General features: G+C 35.5%; 1 protein-coding gene across 6 annotated transcripts in view; it reads left to right on the forward strand.

Moving 5' to 3' along the window:
- Positions 1 to 24,285, forward strand: part of SLTM (SAFB like transcription modulator) — a 127,744-nt gene that overhangs the window by 6,888 nt on the left and 96,571 nt on the right. For 3 of the 6 annotated variants that reach the window (XM_042941882.1, XM_042941880.1, XM_042941877.1), the window contains exons 3-9: positions 6,088 to 6,173; positions 8,978 to 9,175; positions 10,055 to 10,102; positions 17,400 to 17,427; positions 18,761 to 19,229; positions 19,846 to 19,895; positions 22,071 to 22,189. In XM_042941882.1, coding sequence (XP_042797816.1) covers positions 6,088 to 6,173; positions 8,978 to 9,175; positions 10,055 to 10,102; positions 17,400 to 17,427; positions 18,761 to 19,229; positions 19,846 to 19,895; positions 22,071 to 22,189 — 998 coding nt within the window. The remainder of the gene's footprint in view (positions 1 to 6,087; positions 6,174 to 8,977; positions 9,176 to 10,054; positions 10,103 to 17,399; positions 17,428 to 18,760; positions 19,230 to 19,845; positions 19,896 to 22,070; positions 22,190 to 24,285) is intronic. The other 3 variants (XM_042941879.1, XM_042941878.1, XM_042941881.1) reach the window with 3 other exon arrangements.

A 24,285-nucleotide genomic window follows, 5' to 3' on the forward strand; every position in this document is an offset into this window, starting at 1 on the left:
AGTTAGCCAGGAGTATTTTATTTTTATTGGTAGAATAGATAAGTAACCCATTAAAAATTGAGTTACATTTTTGCTGCCTTTTAAAATCTCTGTGTGCATGTGCATTTTGTGTGTGTGTCTTTGTTTATAGTTTAGTTATCTATAGATGACAAAGTTGACAAATTTTTTAAACTATATATTTGGGGGCACCTGGCTGGCTCATTTGGTTAAGCTTCCGACTTTGGCTCAGGTCATGATCTCACAGTTTGTGAGTTCAAGCCCCACATCGGGCTCTGTGCTGACAGCTCAGAGCCTGGAGCCTGCTTTGGATTCTTTGCCTCCCTCTCCCTACCCCTCCCCCAATTTGTGGGTGTATATGTGCTCTCTCTCAAAAATAAATAAACAGTGGGGCGCCTGGGTGGCTCAGTCGGTTGAGCGTCCGACTTCGGCTCAGGTCATGATCTCACACTCTGTGAGTTCGAGACCCGCGTCGGGCGCTGTGCTGACGGCTCAGAGCCTGGAGCCTCCTTTGGATTCTGTGTTTCCCTCTCTCTCTGCCCCTCCCCTGCTCATGCTCTGTCTCTCTCTGCCTCTCGAAAATGAATAAACGTTAAAAAAAAAAACTTAAAAAAAAAATAAACAAACATTAAAAAAATAAATAACATACTTTTGGTGTTTTCTGGATTTATAATGAATAATTATCTGCAGATTAAAAAATATATAAAAAATGACCTATTGGATGGCTGCTATTAGGTCTTTTAGAAAAGTTTTATTACTAAAATATTAGTCTAATAGAAGAGATGTTAAAACATTGTATGCAATTGTATGCAAACAACACAAAGCATAGTCTGATTATTTTTAAATATTGCATGTGATTGGGGACAGGGTGTTGCTGGAAACATTCATGTTCAGTTTGGCTTATATTCTGATTTCCTCCCCTCTTAAATCGCAATTTTATGACTAACCATTTCTACATTTTATATTTTGTAAATGTTTATAGGGAAGAGTTGCTCAAGTCACAAAGTTTTTTGGCAAAATTACTTTAAACCTACTTATTGTGTGGAGTTTTTTGTTTTTGTTTTTGGAGGTGTTTCTGAACTTGAAAAGGAGAATTGCAAATCCTTATATGACCATTTTGCCTTTGGAGGAGAAAGCCAATTTATGACCCAGAATCCTTTATTCATAATTCTGAAATACAAAAGTTCTAAAATTTGGGTTTTTTTCCTTAAGTTTGGTGGCAAAAGTGAAGCTGTTTAAGGCCTTGATTTATTTATAGTCTTGATTTATCTTATTTGGCATGAATGTGCATGTATTTCATTGCACAAATATTTCTGTGATTGGTTGGGAGACCCTGTTCCAGAAGCCACTGGGAAATTTAGATTAATAAATTATATATATACATATATATGTATATATATACATTGTACTCTTCTAAAATCTGAAAATTCTGAATTATCCTTAATTATAAAATTTAAGATCTGTGGACCTATAAACATTTATGTTGCATAAATAAAGAGCTGTTTCTAGCGTCATCTTCCTTTGGTGTAAATATTTTTACTTTGCCATTTTATCCTAGACCCTAAAATCACACGAAGAATATTGCAGTGTTTTTATATGAAATTCTCTAATTCCAAAAATAGCCATGTGTTACTACTATGGATAATTTAAGATGTGATAAATTAATTTTACTTCTATTTGTATTTTGATATTCAGACTATCTTTACTGCTCAACTAATTTTCTAGTTTAGTTCCTCAAAGCATTAAAGTTAGGTTTCAGGGGTGACTGGCTGTCTCAGTCTGTAGAGCATGAGACTCTTGATCTTGGAGTTGTGAGTTTGAGCCCTACGTTGGATGTAGAGCTTACTTAATTTTTTTTTTTTTTTTTTTTAATTTTAAACGGGCACCTGGTTGGTTCAGTCAGTGGAGTGTGGGACTCTTGATCTTGGCGTTGTGAGTTCCATCGCTACATTGTGTGTAGAGATTGCTTAAAAATAAAATCTTAAAAAAAATATTAGGCTTCAATAACATTAAACTTTAAGTTAGCTCTCATCCTGGTCATACTACTTTCCTTTGCACCAGTTCCCATTTCTGTGGCACGTGCCTGAATCCTTGAAGGATTAAAGATTAGTTGATTAACTTGCTGTAGGAGTTTTGATAGCACAGGCTTAAATGAGAGAGCTATAAATGGTTACTGACTGTACAAAAAAGTGCCAAAAGTGATGTTGTTTATTGGAGTTTGAGGAGGATTTGGTTTTTCTTTTAAGTTACTTCTCATCTGTGACCTAAGTTAGGAATTCATAGAGGTACTTTGTAGCGTCATTGAAGTTGCGAATTTATAGGCCTTACTGACAGGATGGGTTTGCACATGTTTCTAGTTTGACTGGCCTGCCACCTCTTACCTTTTGTCCCCGTGAGAGCTGAATAGCAATCCAGACCTTGTTACATCCAATGTATGATTCACTCCATTATCAGTCAGGTAGCACATCTGCTCATTATATAACATTGTACTAGGTTCTGGGCTGGATGATGATCATCAGAGCTTATTAAAATGTGAGTTATATTTTATATGAGGAAAGGATGATACTTTTTTCAGTAAGGAAGAAATTACTGTATAGTTTCTAATTCAACATGTGTAAAGTAAGCCCAAAGTTACGAATTATGAAATCACTCAAAAGCTAGAGTGTAAAATTTCATGTTTTTTTTTAAATTTTGGAATTATCAAAGGTGTCTTTATGTAAAGTTTGTTCATTCTAAAGATACAGAACAAAAATGATGTCAGCTCATCTGTGAGACACCAACCAGAATTTTCTTATATTGTCTAAGAATTTAAAGGTCAGTTTCCCAAAATGGTAAAATTTCAGTTTTCTTAAACACCGTGTATCTATCAAATTATTGCTACGGTTTTATCACTGTATGTTTGAAAATCTTGTCCTTGTGGTTTTTATGTTTACAAGCTGATACATTAAATTTCTAGTGCTTTCATGTGATAGATCTGTTTAAAACAGTACGGGGTAGCAAAGTTGGGCCCTTTTGTGTACCTCTGCTTGTTGCCTATTTGTCATGCGGCATTTTAATGTGATACAGTAGACTTAAACATTTTATAGATGTGGCTTTGGGAGCCTCTCTTTATAAGACAAGAGATAATAGTATTAACGATAGGCACATTTGTAGCTACTCAAAGATCTAATGGCTTTGTGGGTTTTGAAAAGTGGGAATATAGGCCTAGGTTTAAATTGAAGCACTACCTTCACTAGCTTTGTAATCTGAATAATTTTTCAGCAATAGTTTCCTCTTTTATAGAATGGGGATAATAGTTTCAGAGTAGTTATGATGATAAATAAATACATTAATGTATACAAAACATTTATCCTGGTACCTGGACCATGGAAGCCACATAAGCAGGGATAGTGACTGCTGGTGTTATTTTTGTTGCCGTGGTGTAATTTGGTTTTCCTTTAAGTAAACTAAAGCAAGTGAAATTCACCACAGAATGTGCAAAGCATATGTAGTTTGTCATAATGCTGAAGGCTGCCGTTTTAAAGATGGTATCTTCAAACTGAGTTAATTAACCACTCCTTACTAGGATAATGTCTTTTAAGTAGGTCATAGTAAGATGTAGTGGAAAGAATTTAGGACTGGAAATGAGAAGCCTTGGCATCCTGTTCTGACAATGCTATTTACCAGCTTTGGGCAAGCTACTTAACCTCTCAGGCTCATTTTCTCTTTCATAATATTGTGATTACCTGCCCCATGTACCATACGGTGCTTAGAAAAATCAATTGAACTTTTTTTTTTCCCACATGCTTTGTAAATTGTAAAGCAGGTTATAATCATAAGGAGTAAATACTGTTTGCAAACGTTCTGAAGGAGTTCCCCCCAAAGCTCTACTCTGTAGATTACTTGGTGGTGTGTTTTGTGGTCCTCTATTTTTAAAGAGCTTTTTTTTCCCCAAAAGAAGCATCTTCAAGGTTTTTGTACTGCGGAACTTTATCAAGATGTGATGGAATGTAGTGAGCTCTTTCTCACCTCATACCATTTTCTTTTCCATGGGAGGAACATCTTCACTTATTTTTTTTTTTTAAATATATTAATAGATGCTTTCTGACTAGCAGACTTTGTTGTCCTTTGTAGTAACTTCCATTTTTTTAAATGTTTATTGAGAGAGAGAGCGAGCATGCATGCATGTGACTGGGGGAGAGGCAGAGGCAGAGGGAGAGAGAATCCCAAGCAGGCTCCATGCCTGAAACACTACGCTCACATTGTTCATAACCTGAACCGAAATCAGGAGTCACTGACCGAGCCACCCAGGTGCTTCCCTTGTAGTAATGTCTAATTTCTATTTTCCCTAAAATACAAACACCAACATTGCAAATAGGAAGTGAATGGCACACAAGCTTCACACTTTGTCTTTTGAGTCACACAAGTCCTTAAGAGACAGGGACAAGCCCTCTTAGCCCTCTTTTACCTCAGTGGGTTAGAAGCACAAAAACAAACCTCCACTCTTCAAAAAAAATTTTTTTTGACATTTTATTTTATTTTTCAGAGACAGAGCGAGACAGAGCACGAGTAGGGGAGGGGCAGAGAGGGGGAGACACAGAATCCAAAGCAGGCTCCAGGCTCCGAGCTGTCAGCACAGAGCCCAAAGCGGGGCTCAAAGTCTCATGACTGCCTGCTCATGACCCGAGCTGAGGTCGGCCACTCAACCGACTGAGCCACTCAGGCGCCCCCAAACCTCCACTCTTTTTTTTTTTTTTTTTTTTAACGTTTATTTATTTTTGAGACAGAGACAGAGCATGAACGGGGGAGGGGCAGAGAGAGAGGGAAACACAGAATCAGAAGCAGGCTCCAGGCTCTGAGCCATCAGCCCAGAGCCCGACGCGGGGCTCGAACTCACGGACCGTGAGATCGTGACCCGAGCTGAAGTCGGACGTTCAACCGACTGAGCCACCCAGGCGCCCCAAACCTCCACTCTTAATACTGTTTGCCACATACCTGGAAGGATCAGAATCTTGTTGCTTTTTTATCACTCCTTTGAGGAGAGGGTTTCGTATTGGAAGTACATGGAAGATAGGGGCTGTTGAGGAGACTAGGGAAAGGGAGGTACACTGACTTTTTTTACAGCTACCTTACCCCTAACCCTCTACCCTGGGGGTCACAGAAGCTTAAGATAGGTACATGGTAGTCCCTGTTTTAGGCAAAGGGAAAAGTTGATTAGTTGACCTCAGGAAAGAACATCCATTCAGATTTCAAAATAAATGCATTTTTAAAAAATTTAAATATTACAGTTCCAGCAGTTGTGTTTTTTACACTATTTCTGATGCATGTGTTAGTAGGTTTTTATGGAGCAACCTGAAAATGTGAACTTCTGGCATTGGCTTGGGGGAAAATATGTATTTCTTTAAATGTGGAAAACATTTTTAAAGTTCCAACAACTGATTTGTAAAGTTTGAAGATGCGAGTGGGTGGAGGAGACCTGTAGTCTCTCTGGAAGCTATTAGCAGTTTTCAGTCTGAAGGAGTTTCTCCTTGCCTTAATATTTGGTTTATATTTAGGCCTTTGGAAAAATACAAAACAAGCATAAAAGCAGTCCCTGTACTTAAGGAATTTCCTTTCTATAATAGTGAAGTAAGATGTATTTGAGAGTACCAGGCATATTTTATCAACTGATGGAGTGTAAGGTGTAGATCAAAGTATGAGTATTTTATTGCAGAGAAAGCTTGTTGAAGAATAGCACTAGGGATGGCTTTGTGGGGACATGAGCCTTGAACTTAACTATCAGATGTCTGGTGATAGACACAACACCGTCTTGAAGGGTGCTGCTACTTAATGGGAGAATTGAAGAGGAGAGTTTGAGTGGCATAAAGGAAAGTGTATTACGTATATCAAGTCAGTTAAGATGAAGAGTTCATGTTAGGATTATTTGTGCAGTTTGTTTTTGTGAAACAGCATGACATTCTCAAAGCTTTTTTGTTTGGGACAGCTATGAGCAGGTGGTTTATAAGCAGTTCGCATTAGTTTGGTCGATGATTTGGGAGTAGAGAGTGATACTGTGGGGTAAACTTTTCCAAATGTTTTTTGCTCTTAAAGTAATAAAATACTGGTTGTTAGCCCATTTTCCTTCTTTCGCAGGTAAAAAACAGGAAGCAGATGAGTTGAGTGGAGATGCTTCTGTGGAAGATGATGCTTTTGTCAAGGTAAAGTGTTAATTACTCAGGTTAAGATGTTTGTTTTGAGTGTAGTATTTTGCATGATGAATTCATGCAGTTTACTTGAATAATAGATGTATGTAGGTAAAATAAAGATAGAGACCTATGTAGTATTGTCAATCTCATCATAGTTGAAAAATACAATAACTGTCTTTAGTTGAATGAGACATAGGGCTAAAAATAATTTTTGTCCAGGTCTTTAAGTAGAAATCAAACATAGATGCCAGAGGAACAGCTACAGGATAATTGATATGTTAGTTCCTGGACAAAGTGCTGCAATGAAGGTATTGATAATTTATTTTTCATCTTCCCACTGCATTTAGCTTCTGTATAAAATATACAAACTAGCTTAAAGTAGTCCTTAAAATGGAGAGAAGATTGCTGATGTGTTGCTACTTAGGAAAGATCAAATTAAGAAATGTGTTTTGCCTTTTAAAGATAAATAAGCCAGTTTCTTTTGGCTAAAAATTAATGTATTTCAAAACTGACCAATCAGAAAAATAACGTATATAGTTTTAGCTGGAGTTGTGGCAGTTCTGTGTACTAAGTTATTTTTAATCACAGGGTTTTTTTTTTTTTCGTGTGTGTGTGTGTGTGTGTGTGTGTGTGTGTGTGTTTACTAATGTGATCTGCTCCTTACTGATCATTAGGTCTTAAGTAGTGTGGCATTTGTAGGAATTATTTAATGACCATAATTCCTCTTAAATTATGTACGTTTATACCCCCATATATTCTGTTCTCTGTGTAGTTAGTCCATATGGTCATAACATCTCTGGATGTCTGTGTGCTCTACCGTGAAGTTAGCTTGTGTCCATTCACCTGGCCATCTCTTCCTACTGCTTAGCTCTCTCCCCTCCCCATGTTACAGGGACACACAGACCACAGAGTATACCACATGCCCTACACTTTGCACCTTGCACTTTGAGGGTATGCAGAGAGAAAGAAATTCATGGTGAGGATTTAACTTTGAAATCAGATAATTTTAGGAAATACTTGCCCAAGGAGCCATTAAAATTGATGATTGCATGCCTGTAACTAGCTTTTGTTTGAGCCTTTCAGAACTCTCCAGTCTCTGTATTCTGTTATTCTTGTGATACATCTTCCTTTAGGTTTGTTTCTTTGTTCTTATTTTCTCCAGGTATCTTCACTAGTGCGTGTATGACTGAGTAAAAACTATCCATAACCTGGAAAAACATTGTGGTTTAGTAAAAAACTTTTAATTTTCAAATATCTCTGTTTCAGCTCTTCAGTTCACAAAAATCTCACATTTGTTTGAACTGTTAGGAGATAGATATGTCCATTCAGCATAATAGTATTGTCTCATGTGCTGCAAAGGATAGCTTTGTGTTGTTATTAAGTGAACCTGGTCATAATGTCTAGAAGAACAGAAGAGCTTAAAAAAAAGTCCTATTTAAATAAATCTTCAGTTCCTTCTTTGTACTTCTTTTTTCACTTTGGAAGTAACGGCATATATGATGTATTCGATTGAAATAAAGTGAATATGCTTATTTCTTAGAATTGGTAAATTTTAGAATTTATACAGTAGTGGTAAGTAAGTATTACCTATTGTCTAGACATGAATAATAGAGTAATTGCTTTCATTTACAAGTGAAGAGAATGGTCCATGTTGGCATTTCAGAATAAATAAAGTCCCCTGGGTGATTTCCCTTAGTCGATTCTTTTTTTTCTTTTCTTTTCTTTTCTTTTCTTTTCTTTTCTTTTCTTTTCTTTTCTTTTCTCTTTTCTTTTCTCTTCTCTTCTCTTCTCTTTTATTTTCTCTTTTTCTTTTCTCATTTCTTTTCTTTTTTCTTTTCTTTTCTTTTCTTGCCTTTACCCCTGTTACATAATCATCTACTCCCATTTTCAGTCTCCAATGTTCCTCACTCATAGGTTGTGAGGTTGGTGAAACCTACTGCCCCAGAAACATCCTGCTCCCAATCACTCCACATTCTAATACAATCATATTGCTTTTCTTTGCCCATCTCCCTCAGAAATTTCTATTTCCTCACTGCAGTTCAGCTCTGAGTGATTGATAGTCATGCCACTGCACTTTTCCCCTTCTAACCCAGAAGCCTTTTCTTAAACCTGTTATATTTACCATAAGAATAGGAAAAGGGGAAGGGTGTTCATTGCTTTCAACCCTTTCTCTGCAGTTAAAGAGGAAACTAACTAGATTGCTACTTTTCTTTGTCTCTATTGAATTATTGTGAATCCATAAACTTTGAAGGTCAAACAGAATTCCTTAACAGAGACAACCCCAACCTGTGTTCCCTTGCCTATCTGGGATTGTGGCACAGTGATATATTTCAGAATAAATACATTTAATTATTTGCATTTTTCAAAAGCAGAATGTAGCAGTTGGGGTGCCTTAGAAATAAATTTTGTTACAATATGTAAGACTTGCAGGGTCTTTGAAGTTAAATCAAACTGGCATATGGAGAAATCAAGTCATTTCTGTGAAGTCATATCTTCTAGGACAACTCCTGGGATGTGACTTGGTAAATATTAAATAACTGGAACTTGAAAGCATCTCCAGTAGCAATCCAGTTAGTGTGTACCTCAGTGTGAGAGATTTGGGGAGTTAGATGCATGGTTCAGTAACTTTGGTATTTGACCCCCTCTTTTTAAAGACACAGTAATTTAGTAAGGTAAAATGATTGAACTTTGACTTTGGGAATAAAGTCAAAGTATGGTAAAATTTAAAACGTAGACACGTAAATTACCAAAAAGGTTTGGTGGATAGCCTACACTACTTTGCCTCTAGTTGTACCAAATTTTCTTACCATTAAAAGGACTGTGAATTGGAGAATCAAGAGGCACATGAACAAGATGGAAATGACGAGCTAAAGGACTCTGAAGAATTTGGTGAAAATGAAGAAGAAAATGTGCATTCCAAGGAGTTACTTTCTGCAGAAGAGAACCAGAGAGCTCATGAATTAATAGAGGCAGAAGCAATAGAAGATATAGAAAAAGAGGACATCGAAAGTCAGGTCTTTAGCCAGTTTTTTAAAAATGTGACACGGATAAATTAAGTAATAAATAATAAAAAGTATTTTTTCTAGTTCAATGTGGAAGTTTCAGAATTTTCAAAAATATCATTTTGAAGTTATTTATAAACCACCCAAAATCCTACCACCTAAGATGACCTTTTAAATTTTTGCTTGTCTTCCACATTTGTATATATTTTTATATAGTAGTTATCATGCCTTTAGTTGCTATTTATTCTACATGATGTTTTCATATAACCTACCATAATTTCATAATGCGTGTGCTATACTGTAACTTACTAGATTAATTTCTGTGTGTCAAATAGCCACTCCCTTAATTTGGACATTTACACATAAGTTGTTTTCTACCCCATTATGGATGAGTGTACCAGTTCATTCTGATGTTGCCAACAGTACTGGATGGTAGCTATTTTTTCTTTTGCTATTTTGGTAGATACAAAGGATTAATTTGCATTTCTTTGGTTATGAATGGTGGGTAATTCAAGTTTAATTTAAAGGCATATAATTTTAAAAGTATTTGATTGAAATAGACCATTTGTCTTGTTTTGAAGTATGTTAGTGTGTCTTAAAACCAATGGATTAAGGAGTCAGTACTGTTAATATTCATGCTTAGAATACTTCCATTCTACTTAGCCAAATAAATGAAGGGCTCAAGAGATTTTTGTAATCCTCTATCAGTGTGACTATTTTTATGTTGGAACAAAAAGTGTAGTCTGAATTATTAAGCATTGACTTAGTACCGACGGTATCATAGACACTGTGCAGAATACAAGGCAAGTGATAGTTGGGTATAGCATAAAAGCATTCTCATGTTACCCAGATATTTTGTAAAGCAAAGCTATTGTATACCCTTTTACTTAGGAAATTGAAGCTCAAGAAGGTGAAGATGATACCTTTCTAACAGCCCAAGTAAGTTTACATTTAGTCCTATGAATATGATATTGTGGGTGGAAGGGCTTGGAAAAGGAATCTTATTTTGACTTCATAATTCTCTAATTCATAAAACTGCTTTAAATTCAGTTTAAGTACTGGTATATACAAAATACTTAAAATTGGCAGCTGAAATTTCTGTTGCCACAAAGGTGATTGGAAGATATTATAACAAGGTTCTTACCATTTTCAGAATAAAAATAAAAATAGTCCATCCTTTCTGTTAAAAAAAAAAGAAACAAACTGAAAAACCTCTGGTTACCAGTCTTTTGAGAAGTCTACCTCTCCTTGATTTTTTTTTTTTTTTCTGGCAATTTGCTATGAAGTGAATCATTTAAAAGTACTAATACCCTTATTAAAGCTTTAATTAAGATTTTGTTAATTTAACACACCTAGAATGGGCATAGTATAAAAATAATAAAAGTCTCTGTTCTAGAAATTTACTCAGGGTATGTGTGTGTGTATGTGTGTGTGGAAAATGACCACTCTTCTATTGTGTGTCGTGTTGTTTTTGGTATATGTGATATAGATAGTGCATATTTTAAAGCGTGACTTACAGGGGCTATAAACACATACTGCTCAGTTGCTACAATGTTTCCTTTTTAACTTATCCTTTGTTTTTTCCTCATCTGTACTCAAGAACCCCTTTTTCATCTACCTTCTTTAAATAGTGTGCTTTGAAATAGAGATAGGAGTTTCCTCTCTTTACTAGATTAAGAAAAAATAGGGATCGAGACTGTTATTTCCTTACCGTAATATTTGCCAGAAGAGTATGTAAGTGGAGCTCATACTTGTGGACTGCTTAGCTGATTGCCTCTGGTCACACCTTCTTTCCTGCAGCTCTATTGCCTTTGAAATGATGTTGAACCACAAATGCTGGTGAGGCTGTATTTTGGCTTTCTGCGTTTATTGCAGTGGGGGGAGAAACTGCATTTCTGGGAGAAATGTGTCTGATAATTTGGAATATTCAGGAAGGAAATGATAGGACTATGCATGTCTGTAGATTTGTCCCCCATACTGTCTCCAACTAAGTTAATTTCTGAGTGATAAAGAATAGGTGAGGAATATTAACTCTCAGATTAGGGGAATACCTTTTCTAGATTAACTAATTTGCAAAAAGGTAGAGTTGAGCTCCTCATATTCCTTAGCAACTAGCTTGTTAATTTGCTCCAAGGCCCACTCCTGGAGTTGTGTAGGTTGTGAGCTGTGTAAAGAGATCATTTCTAAGGTCCCCATTCACATCATAGATTACATATTTGTTATAAAAATTTAACAGATTAAAGTACCTTAAGGAGTGGATGCCTTTTTAAAAATTTTCACAAATCTTTATGGCCTGGAGATGGCCATGCTTCCCTTCTATCCTGATGATGAGTGAACACTTACTCCTCATCAAGGGCTTTACTGTATCAAAAGATAGGGAAGGTACGTCTTCAGAGAAGTTTTCTTTCCGATTTAAAATGACCTTTTTTCTCTTTGTGAATAATGTAGAGTGGAACATTTAGCAATATATAAAAATGTTTCTATGTTTCATTGTGATCTAATGCTTCTGAACGTGTTGTTTTACTGTGTGCATTAAGTAATACTACATAGAGCGTAACCATCACCCAGCTTTAGCCGTTACAACTCATGGGTAGTCTTGTTTCATTTATACCTCCTTTCACTTTTCCTTTTCTGCATTATTCAGACAAATCCTGGACATTTAAAATTTTTCATTATGTATCTCTAAAAGAGAACTTACTTTTTTACAATATCACTCCTAATATAAGATTTTTAATCTCCCTACATGTACACTTAGTATTCAAATGTTCAATTGTGCATAAGTTTTTGCTTTTTTTCTTATTTTCACAGGTTTTGTTTGAATCAGATGTAAATAAGATGTACCTACTGTGATTGATTGAAATGTTTATTAAATCTCTTTTAGTTTATAGGTTTTTTTCCCTCCATCTTTTTTCCTTCAGTTTATTTGTTGAAGAAATTGAGTTGTATATTCTGTAGAGCAAGGGTTGGCAAAGTTTTTCTTAAGGGAGTAGGTAGAAAATATTTTAGCCTTTGTGGGCCATATGGTCTGTGTTACACCTATTCAGCTCTGCCATTGTTGTGTGAAAGCAGCTGTAGACCATAGGTAAATGAACTGACATGGCTGTTTCAGTAAAAATATTTATAAAAAGAGGTATCTAGCCTCTTTTTTGCCAACCCCTGTTATAGGCTTTCCAAAGTCTAGATTTTGCTGATTACATTTCTGTGGAGTCGTTCAACATGTGTCTTTGTTTACTGTATTCTCTGTAAATTGGTAAGTCGGTTATAGGATCTAGAGACTTGCTGTCCAATTCAGGGCACCCCACCCCAACACACCCAACTGCTGCAGAAACAGTGTTCTTCCATTTGGATGCATGTCATGTCTGGCTTTAACTTTTTGGTGATGCTACCGATCATTGATGATCCACACCCCTTTGATCAAAGTAGTATATTCTAATTCTATCATTTCTTCTTACTGATCAGCTAGGATGTTCCTAGAAATAGAAATATCTCATACTGTTTGGTTATCCAGTGGTACCATTGACAAAGGAAAGCCAGCGTATATACTTATGCCTCATTTCTTTTCCTTTTATTTACCAGTTTTGAGAATAATGAGCTGGTTTATCACTGACTAATGAGCTTTTTATTTTTCCTTTTTTTCTCCCTTAGTTTCATTTTGAACTCATGGATTTAAGTATATTTGATGTATTTCAGCCCATTGTAGTTATCCTTGTTCAGTGTTCAAACTGTCCCATCTGTATCTGTAGCTTGTGAGAGCCTCTTCATTTCAACATGATCCTAGTAGTCTTTGATTGCTTCCTTGCTTTCTGGTATGTTATGATGTTCCTTTTTCTGCTCTAGACCTAATTAGCCATTTTTTCCCTTTATAGTGGTAAATGGTTTTCAAGAAAATAGTCTCGGTGGTAGGGATGTAGTTCATTGCCGCTGGGTTTTCATGTCTTCTAGGTCTTTTCTTCCAGTGTACAGTGCTAGGGAATGTATGTGGTTTTTTGGTTTGTTTTTACTTTCAAGTTAAATAAATTTTGAGGTCACAGGGATACTTGCAAGTTAATCATTTCCTTTGTCTTATGGTACACATAAAATAGTCTTAGAAACTTAATATCAACACTATTACCAAAAAGATTAGTGAAAATAACTTCTCCCCAGTATATCTGTCCTAAAGACGTACCCTTCTAGGAGTGAACAGACTATAGTATTTTGGACGAGTTCTGCTCTATAGGATTATATCACCAACTCATACATATTTAGGTTGACTTGTTTCATTTTATTTTCAATAATTAAGGTGTGCTTTTTAAAAAACTTGAATCTAACTTTTTGTGAGTCTATAATTCAAACTAGGAAATTTAATTTTATAATTATTTACAATATTTATGTGGTTTCAAAATCAAAGCTATGAGAAAAGTACATTCAGAAAAGTCCCTTCTGGGGTGCCTGGCTGGCTTATTTGGTAGAGCATGTGAACCTTGATCTCAGGGTCATAAGTGCAAGCCCCACATTGGGCGTAGAACTCACATCCACACAAAAAAAGTCCCCTCCACTCATTCCCTTGATGGCAAACTTTTAAATTCCTGATACATTCTTCTATTATTTGTTCCTAAAGATACAAGCAAATGGGCAGTATATTTGTATAGGAATGTATTTATTTAAAGCCAGTTTTCAGGCTTACTTACTTTAAATGTTTGGCCTTTAGGTGTTAGCCAAGAATGTGGTTCAAATTCTGCTTCTTTTAGTTGCTAATAATATTTTGACTTTGGGTGGATTCTCTTAGTTTCTAAGTCTGTAAAGTGAACATTAATTCCTACCTGCTGCATTGATGTTAGGATTAATTATAGATCCTGGCACTTGGCATATGTGCATTCTGGTTGTGATCTTGTTTACTAGCTTGAAGATACTCGTTTTACTTAAGAATTTGGGGGAATTTTTCTCAAAAATGTTTGTATTTGCTGATTCTGTAATTCTTCAAAATTTCCTCTAATCTCAGTCTCTTCAGTCTTTGGTAATCACACCATGTATATTCCTTTTTCTGTTTGCCTTTGCCCTTAATATTTCACTAATTTGATACCCTTTTTTTGTCATATGAATTCTGTGTACCCCTAAAGCCAGATTTATCTGTATCTGCTCCCCAAAACTTTCCCTAATATCTTTTATGTAGTACTTTATTGTTTACAGAGATTTTTTTACATCCATTATCTTACTCAGATGTTTACATTTATCTAGGTCATATGTTATCCCTTATTTTATGGGTAAAATTCACCTACATGGATAACACGAGTGAAACTGTTTCGTTGACAACGATAGGATAAATATCCAGGTGTTATGATGCCTGGTTTAGAATTCTTTTCACTAAATCACTGCACAGTAGTAAATCTTGTTTTCTGAATTCCATTATACTCACACAGGGCTGTAGCTAAGCTCGTTACATACATGGAAATGAACAGTTAGTTCATTCCCTTCACCTGAAAATAGTAGTGTCTTATACCACAATTACTCAGTAAATTCATTCAATAAATATTTATTGAATGCTTATCACATGCCAGGTGTTTTGTGTTTTCTGTGATCTTTAGCATATTGCCAGATAGATAGCAGACAGTTGGTGGCTTAAGGTTATTTTGAAGGTTTATTTTAAAATCAGGCTGAATATAGTATTTACATACAAGTCAGGGAAAGGAGCCTTTCTAGAAGCGGTCTTCTGACATAGCACATGTTACATGTATCGCAAGATTAACCTAGGGGAAAGGAGAGAGAGAGGGGGTGGGGAGAATGTAGCTTTGTATATGAATTTTGGCATTTGACTAAGGGTTGTAGATCCTGCTATAAGGATAAACAACATGAGTACCTACCTTACAGAGCATTTTCTTAATTTTCATATGTGAAATGTTACTTTTTTTCCAAGAGAAGCTCAAAAAGTGTTTAATATGGAAGGATGCTTTACACTGTTGTTACTTATTATATTTCTCATTCTGAAAACAATCTGTTTTCGGTGGAGGAAAATTGTTTTCAGAGAAAATGCGTATCCTATGTATCATTTAGACAGGAAAAATCTCCCATTGTATTTCTTGGTTTGTTTCGTATTACAAAGATTTTTAGGCTTATTTAGGGCTTTTGGTTTGACTTTAGCAGAACTTTGTTTACTGCACATACTGTGCAGTGAAACCTGCACTGATACGTGGCTCATCTTTTCTACTAACCCTAGTTGTTTTTGTGCTTCACCTGTGTTGTAGTTGGTTTTATTTTCTAGAAGCGGGGTCCGACTCTTCTAGGGGCATTGAAACATATGTGGTAAAGCTAGTGTTACCTTTAATTTGAGAAACTAACATTATGAGACCCTTCAGAAGACATGTTGAATAATTAGGATAAATATCTGAAAGCTCTTCAGCAAAGTAAGGCAGAGTAACACAGTTGCTCTGTGGTCCAGAGTAACAATAGAGTTATCAGAGCATAATGTCGCAGACTTAAGTGATAATAAGATTCACTTTGCCATGAATCAATAACCTACTTGTTCAGGACTCTTTTACTTCCTAAGCTTTTGTGGCTTAGTTGTTTCAGTGTTTGTAGTTTCCTTCATACGCTTTAGTGTGTGAAACAATTGGGCATTTCCTAACTGGGGCACTTACATGTTAGCTTAAAGTCAAAAAATCCGTTAAAATGATTTCTTAGAAATATGGTTGCTGCCAGATGTAAGTTTGAGCATATGGTAAAATATTTGACATTTTTAAAGAACGCACACTTTTCTATGAATCTAAAATTGTGTTATAAATAAATATGCCAGTTAAAGTTTTATTTACAGTTCAGTTTAAGCCTTTTTTCACTACTGGGCTGTCACTCTAAGGCAGTAGTTCTTAAAGTGTGGTCCCTGGACAACAGCATCAGCATCACCTGGAAACCTGTTAGAGATGCAGATTCTCAAGCCCTGCCTCCAGACCTGAATTAGAAACTCTGGGTTGGTGCTTAGCAAACTGTTTTAATTAGCCTTCCAGGAGATTCTGATACAGACTCAAAGTTTGAGAACCACTACTCTAAGGCTTTGTATGTGGTAGCTTCATACCACTGTGACTGAAAAGGATCTACTTCTACTCAGCTTTTACTTTATTTATTATTTTTTAAATGTTAATTTATTTGTGAGAGAGAGAGAGATTGAGAGAGAGAGAGAGAAATAGAGTAATAGAGTCGAGGAGGGGCAGAGAAAGAGGGAGACACAGATTCCAAAGCAGGCTCCAGGCTCTGAGCTGTCAGCACAGAGCCTGATACAGGGCTCAAACTCGTGAACTGTGATCATGGCCTGAACTGAAGTCAGATGCTTAACCGACTGAGCCCCCCAGGTGCCTCTACTCAGCTTTTATTTTAAAAGTTATAAGTTAAAACATCCCTTCACTTTTTTTTTCCTTTACTGAGATTAAATGCATATTTCGTTATTTGTTAAGATCTTTAATGGGAAAATGTTGGTTTTATCTTGGTGTGATTATGACTACTTCAGTGGTTTTTGCACTATTTGCTTGGTAAAGGGAAAATCCCCTTGCAGTATTCCTGTTTTCAGGCTAGTACATGCTTAATTTTAGATTAGGTGAGGAGATACATATTTTAAAATTAAAATCAGTCATATTTTTTAAAAAGTGTGAGTTACTCTTTTGATTACCTAGTGTGCAAACACCTTTTTAAAAGTAGTTGGCCTCCAGGGTGTATGTGGCTGCTGTGAATTAATTTTTAACAGATCAGAGGAATGAGTAATTTGAAGATAACTGCTCTTGTAGTCTTCCCTTTGAGTTCTGAGATACCTGGAAAGAGTTTTTGTTTGTTTGTTTTATTAATATGCATTTAAGCCCTTGAAAGTGCGTGTCTTCAATTTATACTTTCTGGTACTACTTTTGAATAGTATGCCCTAAAAGTGCTTTTGAATGGAGTCACATAAGATAATCAGGTCAGTCCTTTGGCAACTGCTTGATGTGAGTAAGATTCAGATTTATATAAACTAGTTTTGAATACTGAAACTAACACAGTTTATTGATGAGCTGATTATTGATAGATTTACCTGTTTTGTCTGAAACCGTATATACCAGACATGTGCCACATTTCTCTAACTGGCCTCTGGTTCTGATTGGAAGATCCTATATATGCTAGTGATAGGTGTCCCTAATTAATGTTACTAAATTATATACCAGTTTAACTTGACTGATTTTATGCTATTACTAAAATCTAGTTTTAAGTGAATTCATTTTACATTTGATTATTCTTTGAATTTCAGGATGGTGAGGAAGAAGAAAATGAGAAAGGTATGTTTGATGCCAAGTAGAGTTTAAAAATTGCTGACATTTAGAAAAATAGCAAATTATGTGAGAACAAAAACCTTCCTTATTTGAAATCTTATTTTTGAAATGACTTTATTTTCAAATTTATCAATTTAGTGAATTAAGTTAGCATCTTGATTTCATTTTTCAATTGGTTTTAATTTTCTTTTTAACATTTAAGATATGTTCTAACTTAATGGTACATATCAGTTACTGTAGTGGACAATGCCATATTTTTTTTAACCCAATTTTAACTTTATTTTTTACAATAACTTCTAGCATACGGTAAGTTGATAACGTCCTTAAGACTGGCACTGCAGTAACTCATACGTGCTTATTGGAGTGTAACGGATAATTAATTGTATAAACGGTCCTAAAAATGGGTGATGAGGAGACTAACGTTTTGTTTGCTACATAGAGAAACTTTCGTATAGCCTTCTGACAGTTTTCATAGTTTAGGAGAACTGTCTCATCCAATACAATTACAGGGACATCAGTAGTAATACATTTGTCAGTACGAGGTTATCATGGAAGAGTTCTTGGATGGAAGTCAAAGGATCCTACTTTGGACTAGAAAGGACATGGAGCAGGGTTCTAAGCAAGGCAGAATTAAAGGCCTAAAAATGATGACGAAGTAAAGCTACTGACTGAAAATCTCAAATGCCTGAAGCCTTTCTATTTTGGGGGAATGCAAGACATCTTCAAAAACGGTAATTGCGGGACTGACTGGACAGGATGAAGACTGGAAATAACCAATTTCCTGAACGTTATGGAGCAGGCCATCTTTGGAGCCTTCTGCAGCAGTTTTCCATACGATTCTGGACTACCCAAGAATTGAAAAAGAAGAGTGAAAAAGATGGGGCCCTGAAAAACTTTGAAGACTGATTGATATCCTCAGACTGTGACCTTTCAAGACGTCACCAAGGGGATTCTGAAGGTCACAAGGGTTAAACCCAAGATGATTGGAACATTGAATAACAAATCTGCACATTTGTCACTATCTCATGGAGGAAAAAAAATCTTCCATATGCCATTAACTTCTAACCACAAATGAAGAGCTGGCATCCTCAGGATGGAACCATTTCCTCACTTTTGTTGTTTGGTATTTGTATGTAGAGATCATTTTTTTCCATGAAGAATAAGTGATCCTGGGTAAAGGATTGTTTATGTTAGTTAATACCCTTGTGTTTTTTTTCCCCTAACCTTCCATCAGTGCTAATAACTGGCTTTATATTTTCTAGGTCCTATTCTAGCTTATGAATATGAAATTGTTTAAACTTCTTGTTTTGCCATATTTATTCCTGTTAAATCCTCTTAGATATAGCAGGTTCTGGTGATGGTACACAAGAAGTATCTAAACCTCTTCCTTCAGAAGGGAACCTAGCTGAGGCTGATCACACAGCTCATGAAGAGATGGAAGCTAATGCGACTGTGAAAGAAGCTGAGGATGACAACATCTCGGTCACAATCCAGGCTGAAGATGCCATCACTCTGGATTTTGATGGTGATGACCTCCTAGAAACAGGTAAAAATGTGAAAATTACAGATTCTGAAGCAAGTAAGCCAAAAGATGGGCAGGACGCCATTGCACAGAGCCCGGAGAAGGAAAGCAAGGATTATGAGATGAATGCGAACCATAAAGATGGTAAGAAGGAAGACTGCGTGAAGGGGGATCCTGTCGAGAAGGAAGCCAGAGAAAGTTCTAAGAAAGCAGAATCTGGAGACAAAGAAAAGGATACTTTGAAGAAAGGGCCCTCGTCTACTGGGGCCTCTGGTCAAGCAAAGAGGTTTGTTTTTCTATGTCAGTTCTTTACGATACTGAATTCCAGCATTCAATAAGATCACTCTACATTAAGGGGGTGGCTTCAAGACCATGTACAGTAATTAGTACTTATGATCCTGCCTATAATATTTTTGACCGTCATAAGTTACTTTAAAAAAAATTTCAAGATCTTCGTAATATGCAGTGTGTCCTACTGATTGCATTGTCGAATTGTCAGCATATATTTGGTTTTTTTTTGTTGTTTTTTTGTTTTTTTTTTCAAATTGACAATTTTTTTGTGTTTTATTTTTAAAAATCCTTGTGATGATGGTTAATGAACAACTATCAGTCCTAAGAACACAAAATGAAGTCAAGTCCCAGTCCTGAAATCTGGAGAAGATGGCCATATATCCACTGAATAGAATTGTCAGAAAATCTAGATCTTCAGGCATCTTGGGGAAAATCAGTGCAAGAATCCTAAGGGAATCATTTGTTCAAATAACCTAATCTAGACCTTTGGAATTGTTAATTTGTGTGAATAGCACTAGTTTGAAATGTAGTCAATATCAAGCTGTTCGATTTTTGGTTTTTTTGGGTTTTTTTTTTGTTTTCAATTTTCTTCTGGTGATTTGCTTCTTTAGCTCTTCAAAGGAATCTAAAGACAGCAAGACATCATCCAAAGATGACAAAGGTAATGAATATTTTTCCTATTTATTTCAGTGGTAAATTGTGTATTTTCGTTAAAAAATAATAATTGCCTGGGGTTTCCTTTGACGTTTAGTCATTTAAAATATACATACTAAAATTTCTGTATGGCTTTTGTGCAGACTGTTGAGTTAAATAGATTTTCGCAAACTCTTGGTGTTATTGAGGTGTTAAGCTTTAATTAATTTGTAAACTGGTAGGAGTATGCTAAAAGTTGTATTTTTAACATTGTGTTCTAAGCACCTGTGTTGAATATTAATACAATAGATACTTCATTTTCTTGCCTTATAATTTTAGAAATATTTTATCTTTAGTTGTAGTCATTTGCAACCCATATGCACCAACCTTCTCCCTGTTCTGTCTAGTAGGAAATGTGCCATAAATGATATTTGCATATATTTGTGGAGTCTAATACTTAAAAGAAAATCAGTCTCTAACATTTGGTTTTATTTTTTTCATTGTTTAAATCAGGGCACACTTCTGTTAACATAGCCAGTATAGGGTATTTTTGATTCTTTACAATTTGCTTCTTAATTTGACTTATTTTGGGTCGATAGGAGTTTTATGTAGGAAATTCGTTTTATTTTAAATTCTTATAAGCTTAAAGATACAATATTTGGTTACTTTCTGTTACTGGGATGTCTGGGTCTCTCATGGCTGTTGCACTATAGTTTCCTCTTGTACATATGCTGTCTACTTGAAAAACATTTCCTGTTTTCTGAAAAATCACTTTAAGGGAAATAACACCAATCAGGTGTTGCAAAGTCCTAGAATGCCTCTTCAGTGAATAAATAAGGAATGTTATCTGCTTTTTGTGGTTCATTTAGTGTTATTTTGTTGGTAATTTTAATAGTTGGAATTTCAAGTGATTGTGTACTAAATTGACAGTTAATTGCAATACTCACATCCTTTTACAGTTTTGGTTAATGGACAACATTTAATAGATTTATTGAATGTTACCCTTTAAATTCAGAAGATTAGTGGTCTTGTTTAAATGTTAACTTTTTTCTATTATTGCAATTTTTTTTCTGTAATTAAGAGAAGTACCTGGGCCCAAATGTTACTGTTAACATAAAAAAAGATACGCAGTCTTCTAGTTAGCATTTCATAAAATCGATCCTTTTTTAAATGTAGTTTTTAAGAGTAGAAATGCAGCAGCCATTAATATTTAAAATGTGTCGTCTCTTCATAAGTCTACGTGGACAGTAATTTTTCAACTAAAACCTGTGGCATTAATATTTTAAAGCATTGAAAATTTTACTCTTTCTACTTACAATAACGTGCAGTTATAAAAATTGTTACTTTTAATTGCTTACATACTTTTTTTCCCTTGAAGTGGGTAAGAATTGTTCTGCAAATTAAGTCAAATGAATGAAAGCTCCCTTTTGTAACAGCACATTTGAAGAAAAGCCCTGGGGGGGGGGGGGTGGTTATTGACTAGGCCTGTATTCCAAGAAATGGTACTTAGGTGTATGACAGCCTACTTTGTGTATGGAGGTAGTACAGAAATAATTCGTATAACCATTTACCTATTCTAAAGAATTTTGAGGTTTCTGATTTTATTCTTATTAATAACTTTGTTTTAGAAGATTGTTTTTAATTAAATCCAGAGTTATCTAGCTGCATATAATTCCTGTTTTATTCTTTCTCTACCAGAGAATGAAGATGAGCTGTTGGTTAGTCTTTGTTATTAAACATTTACATTTTTGAATATGGTTTATCCCTTCCTTTGACTGTTCCCTTTTGCACTCCCAATGTCTCAGGATCTAAAGCCCAGGACATATGTGGGTAATTAAGCAATCTGTACATTTCTAGATGACTGCTTTCCAGTTGTCTATATTCATTGCAGTGGTAGAGTATAAATTATTAAACTTAACAGTCAAAGTCAAGACCTGTAACTGATTTTTTACCCACTTCAGTTTAACGCATGCAGTAGAAACTATACAGATGTTCAGATTTGTTTCCTCACTAGTTGTATCGTCTATTGTGTTTGATTTTAATAATAGCAAATTCCTAGGATTCTGATACAGCGAGGCTGTGCTATTAGATTTAGTTACGTCAAAAGATAATTCTATAATTTTGGAAGAAGATGGATCTAATCATTTTATTAAAAAAAATTCCAGTGGAGATACTAAAATGTCTGCTATTAAATTTGTTCTAGGCAGTACAAGTAGTACTAGTGGTAGCAGTGGAAGCTCAACTAAAAATATCTGGGTTAGTGGACTTTCTTCTAATACCAAAGCTGCTGATTTGAAGAACCTTTTTGGCAAATATGGAAAGGTACACTGCTTTTACCTGTTTATCTATCTTTCTCGTGTCTCCGTTTGAAAGGAATTATATTCAAAACAATATTATATGAAACCTTCCAGTTTTTTTGTTTTTCTTACGACTGGTTTAAGCATAATTATTGAATTCTGTGGTAACGTAGAGTTCGTCCTATAATCTCACTCTGAGCCTGGGGATCTTTGTATTAAAAGCTTATATTATAGTTTTCTTTTTTTTTTTTTTTAATGTTTATTCATTTTTGAGAGACAGAGAGAGACAGAGCACGAGTGGGAGAGGAGCAGAGAGAGAGGGAGACACAGAATCCGAAGCAGGCTCCAGGCTCTGAGCTGTTAGCACAGAGCCCAATTCGGGGCTCAAATTCACAGACTGTGAGATCATGACCTGAGCTGAGGTCGGACGCTCAACTGATGGAGCCACCCAGGCGCCCCTAAAAGCTCATATTTTAAGCCCATTTCAGCCAAGGACTGAGTTATTCATCACATTCATCATGATTTTTCTAGGAACTAGAGTATCTAAGGCTAATCTAGTCATTTGGAAAATATTAGACAACGGGATATAGAATTTGGTGGGGGTGGGAACTGATACACCTGTCACCATACAGATTCCAGTACAGTAGTGGAAAAAAATGTAAAACTGGTGAAAATATCCTTCATCAGAAGTTGTGATATGTGCTATGATGGAAGCGTTGCCAAGAGAGCAAAAGGGGAGGCTCGACTGTGGTTGGTTCATCAGAAAAATATATACTGGCATATAAAGGGAAGATCTAACAGAAGAATAGCCAATAATTAAATGCATTAAATACTCAATTAATAGTTGTTGAATTGCATTGTAGTCGATTTGTATCCCTTAGGGCGCTCACTCCTTTCTGCCTTGTATTTTTGTTTTCATTATATGTCATATGTAATCTACTCCAGTGTAAGCTCTTTTTTTCTTAAATGTTTATTTTGAGAGAGAGAGAGCATGCACACAGAAGTGGGGGAGGGGCAGAGAGAGAAAGAGAGGGAGAATCCCAAGCAGGCTCCGTGCTGTCTCCACAGAGCGTGACACAGGGCTCGATCCCTGTGTCCCAGGAACTGTGAGATCATAACTTGAGCCAAAATCAAGAGTTGGACTCTTAACTGACTGGAGGCACCCCTCCAATGTAGTCTCTTTGATAGCAGGGACTTCATCTGCTATACTTTAAGTGCATGCGGTAGGCTTTGAAATATTTGTTAAATTAATGACCAATATTGGTGAATAACCATTCATGAATGTTATAAAAATCTATTCTGTTGATTTCAGAAATCTTTTTTTTCTTCTTCTTCTTCTAATATAGAGTTGCCTGAGTGTTAAGGATTCTTATAGGTGTCAGATATACAACACTGAGAACTGTAGTCCTGTGATCAGCCTTGGTTTATTTTTTATTTTGTTTTCAGTAATTTATTGTTAGAGATATAAAAAGTTTTTTAATGCTGGCATTTCTTAGGACTAAAACTATATAAGGACACCGTGTACTTTTATAACAAGACATTGGGCTTTAAAACCAAGTTGTTGTTGGGGCAAGTCTGCCTTTCCCAGACTTGAGATAAAAGCTGATAGTTTCTAGCCATCCACACCACCCAGCCTCCTAAATTCCCTGTTTATCTCTTTTTGGCATTATGTCTGTCTCTCTTTTTGTTCAGCACTAGATTGTACTGCCACTTTTCTTCCTACTCATCCATCCCTGTCTCTCTTGACTTTGATAGAATTGAAATTCTTTGTCACTTTTATATTGGTGTATATTTTTAAAGCTCAAAGTGTATCTTTTTAGAGTATGTTTTTGTAGGGTGTGTTTTTAAGACTGCTTTTTTATATGTGGATGGTTCTTTATTCATTTTTTGAAATTTCTTATAGTAACTCATTGGAGAAAATTGTTAACACTCATTTAGAAACTTTCTAGAAAATTACCTCTTATTCCTCTAAGAGATTCAGGGTGGGCTTATGATAGGGGAAGTTTGGCCCAAATGCAATTGAGAATATTAATTTCTTTGCTTTCATTAATTGTGTCATTATTGCATTGATGTGACTGCTGTATTTTGGCTATAGAGTTGAAAAATTTAACACAAAACAAG

Source organism: Panthera leo, chromosome B3 (assembly GCF_018350215.1).
Source record: "Panthera leo isolate Ple1 chromosome B3, P.leo_Ple1_pat1.1, whole genome shotgun sequence".
Lineage (NCBI taxonomy): Eukaryota > Metazoa > Chordata > Mammalia > Carnivora > Felidae > Panthera > Panthera leo.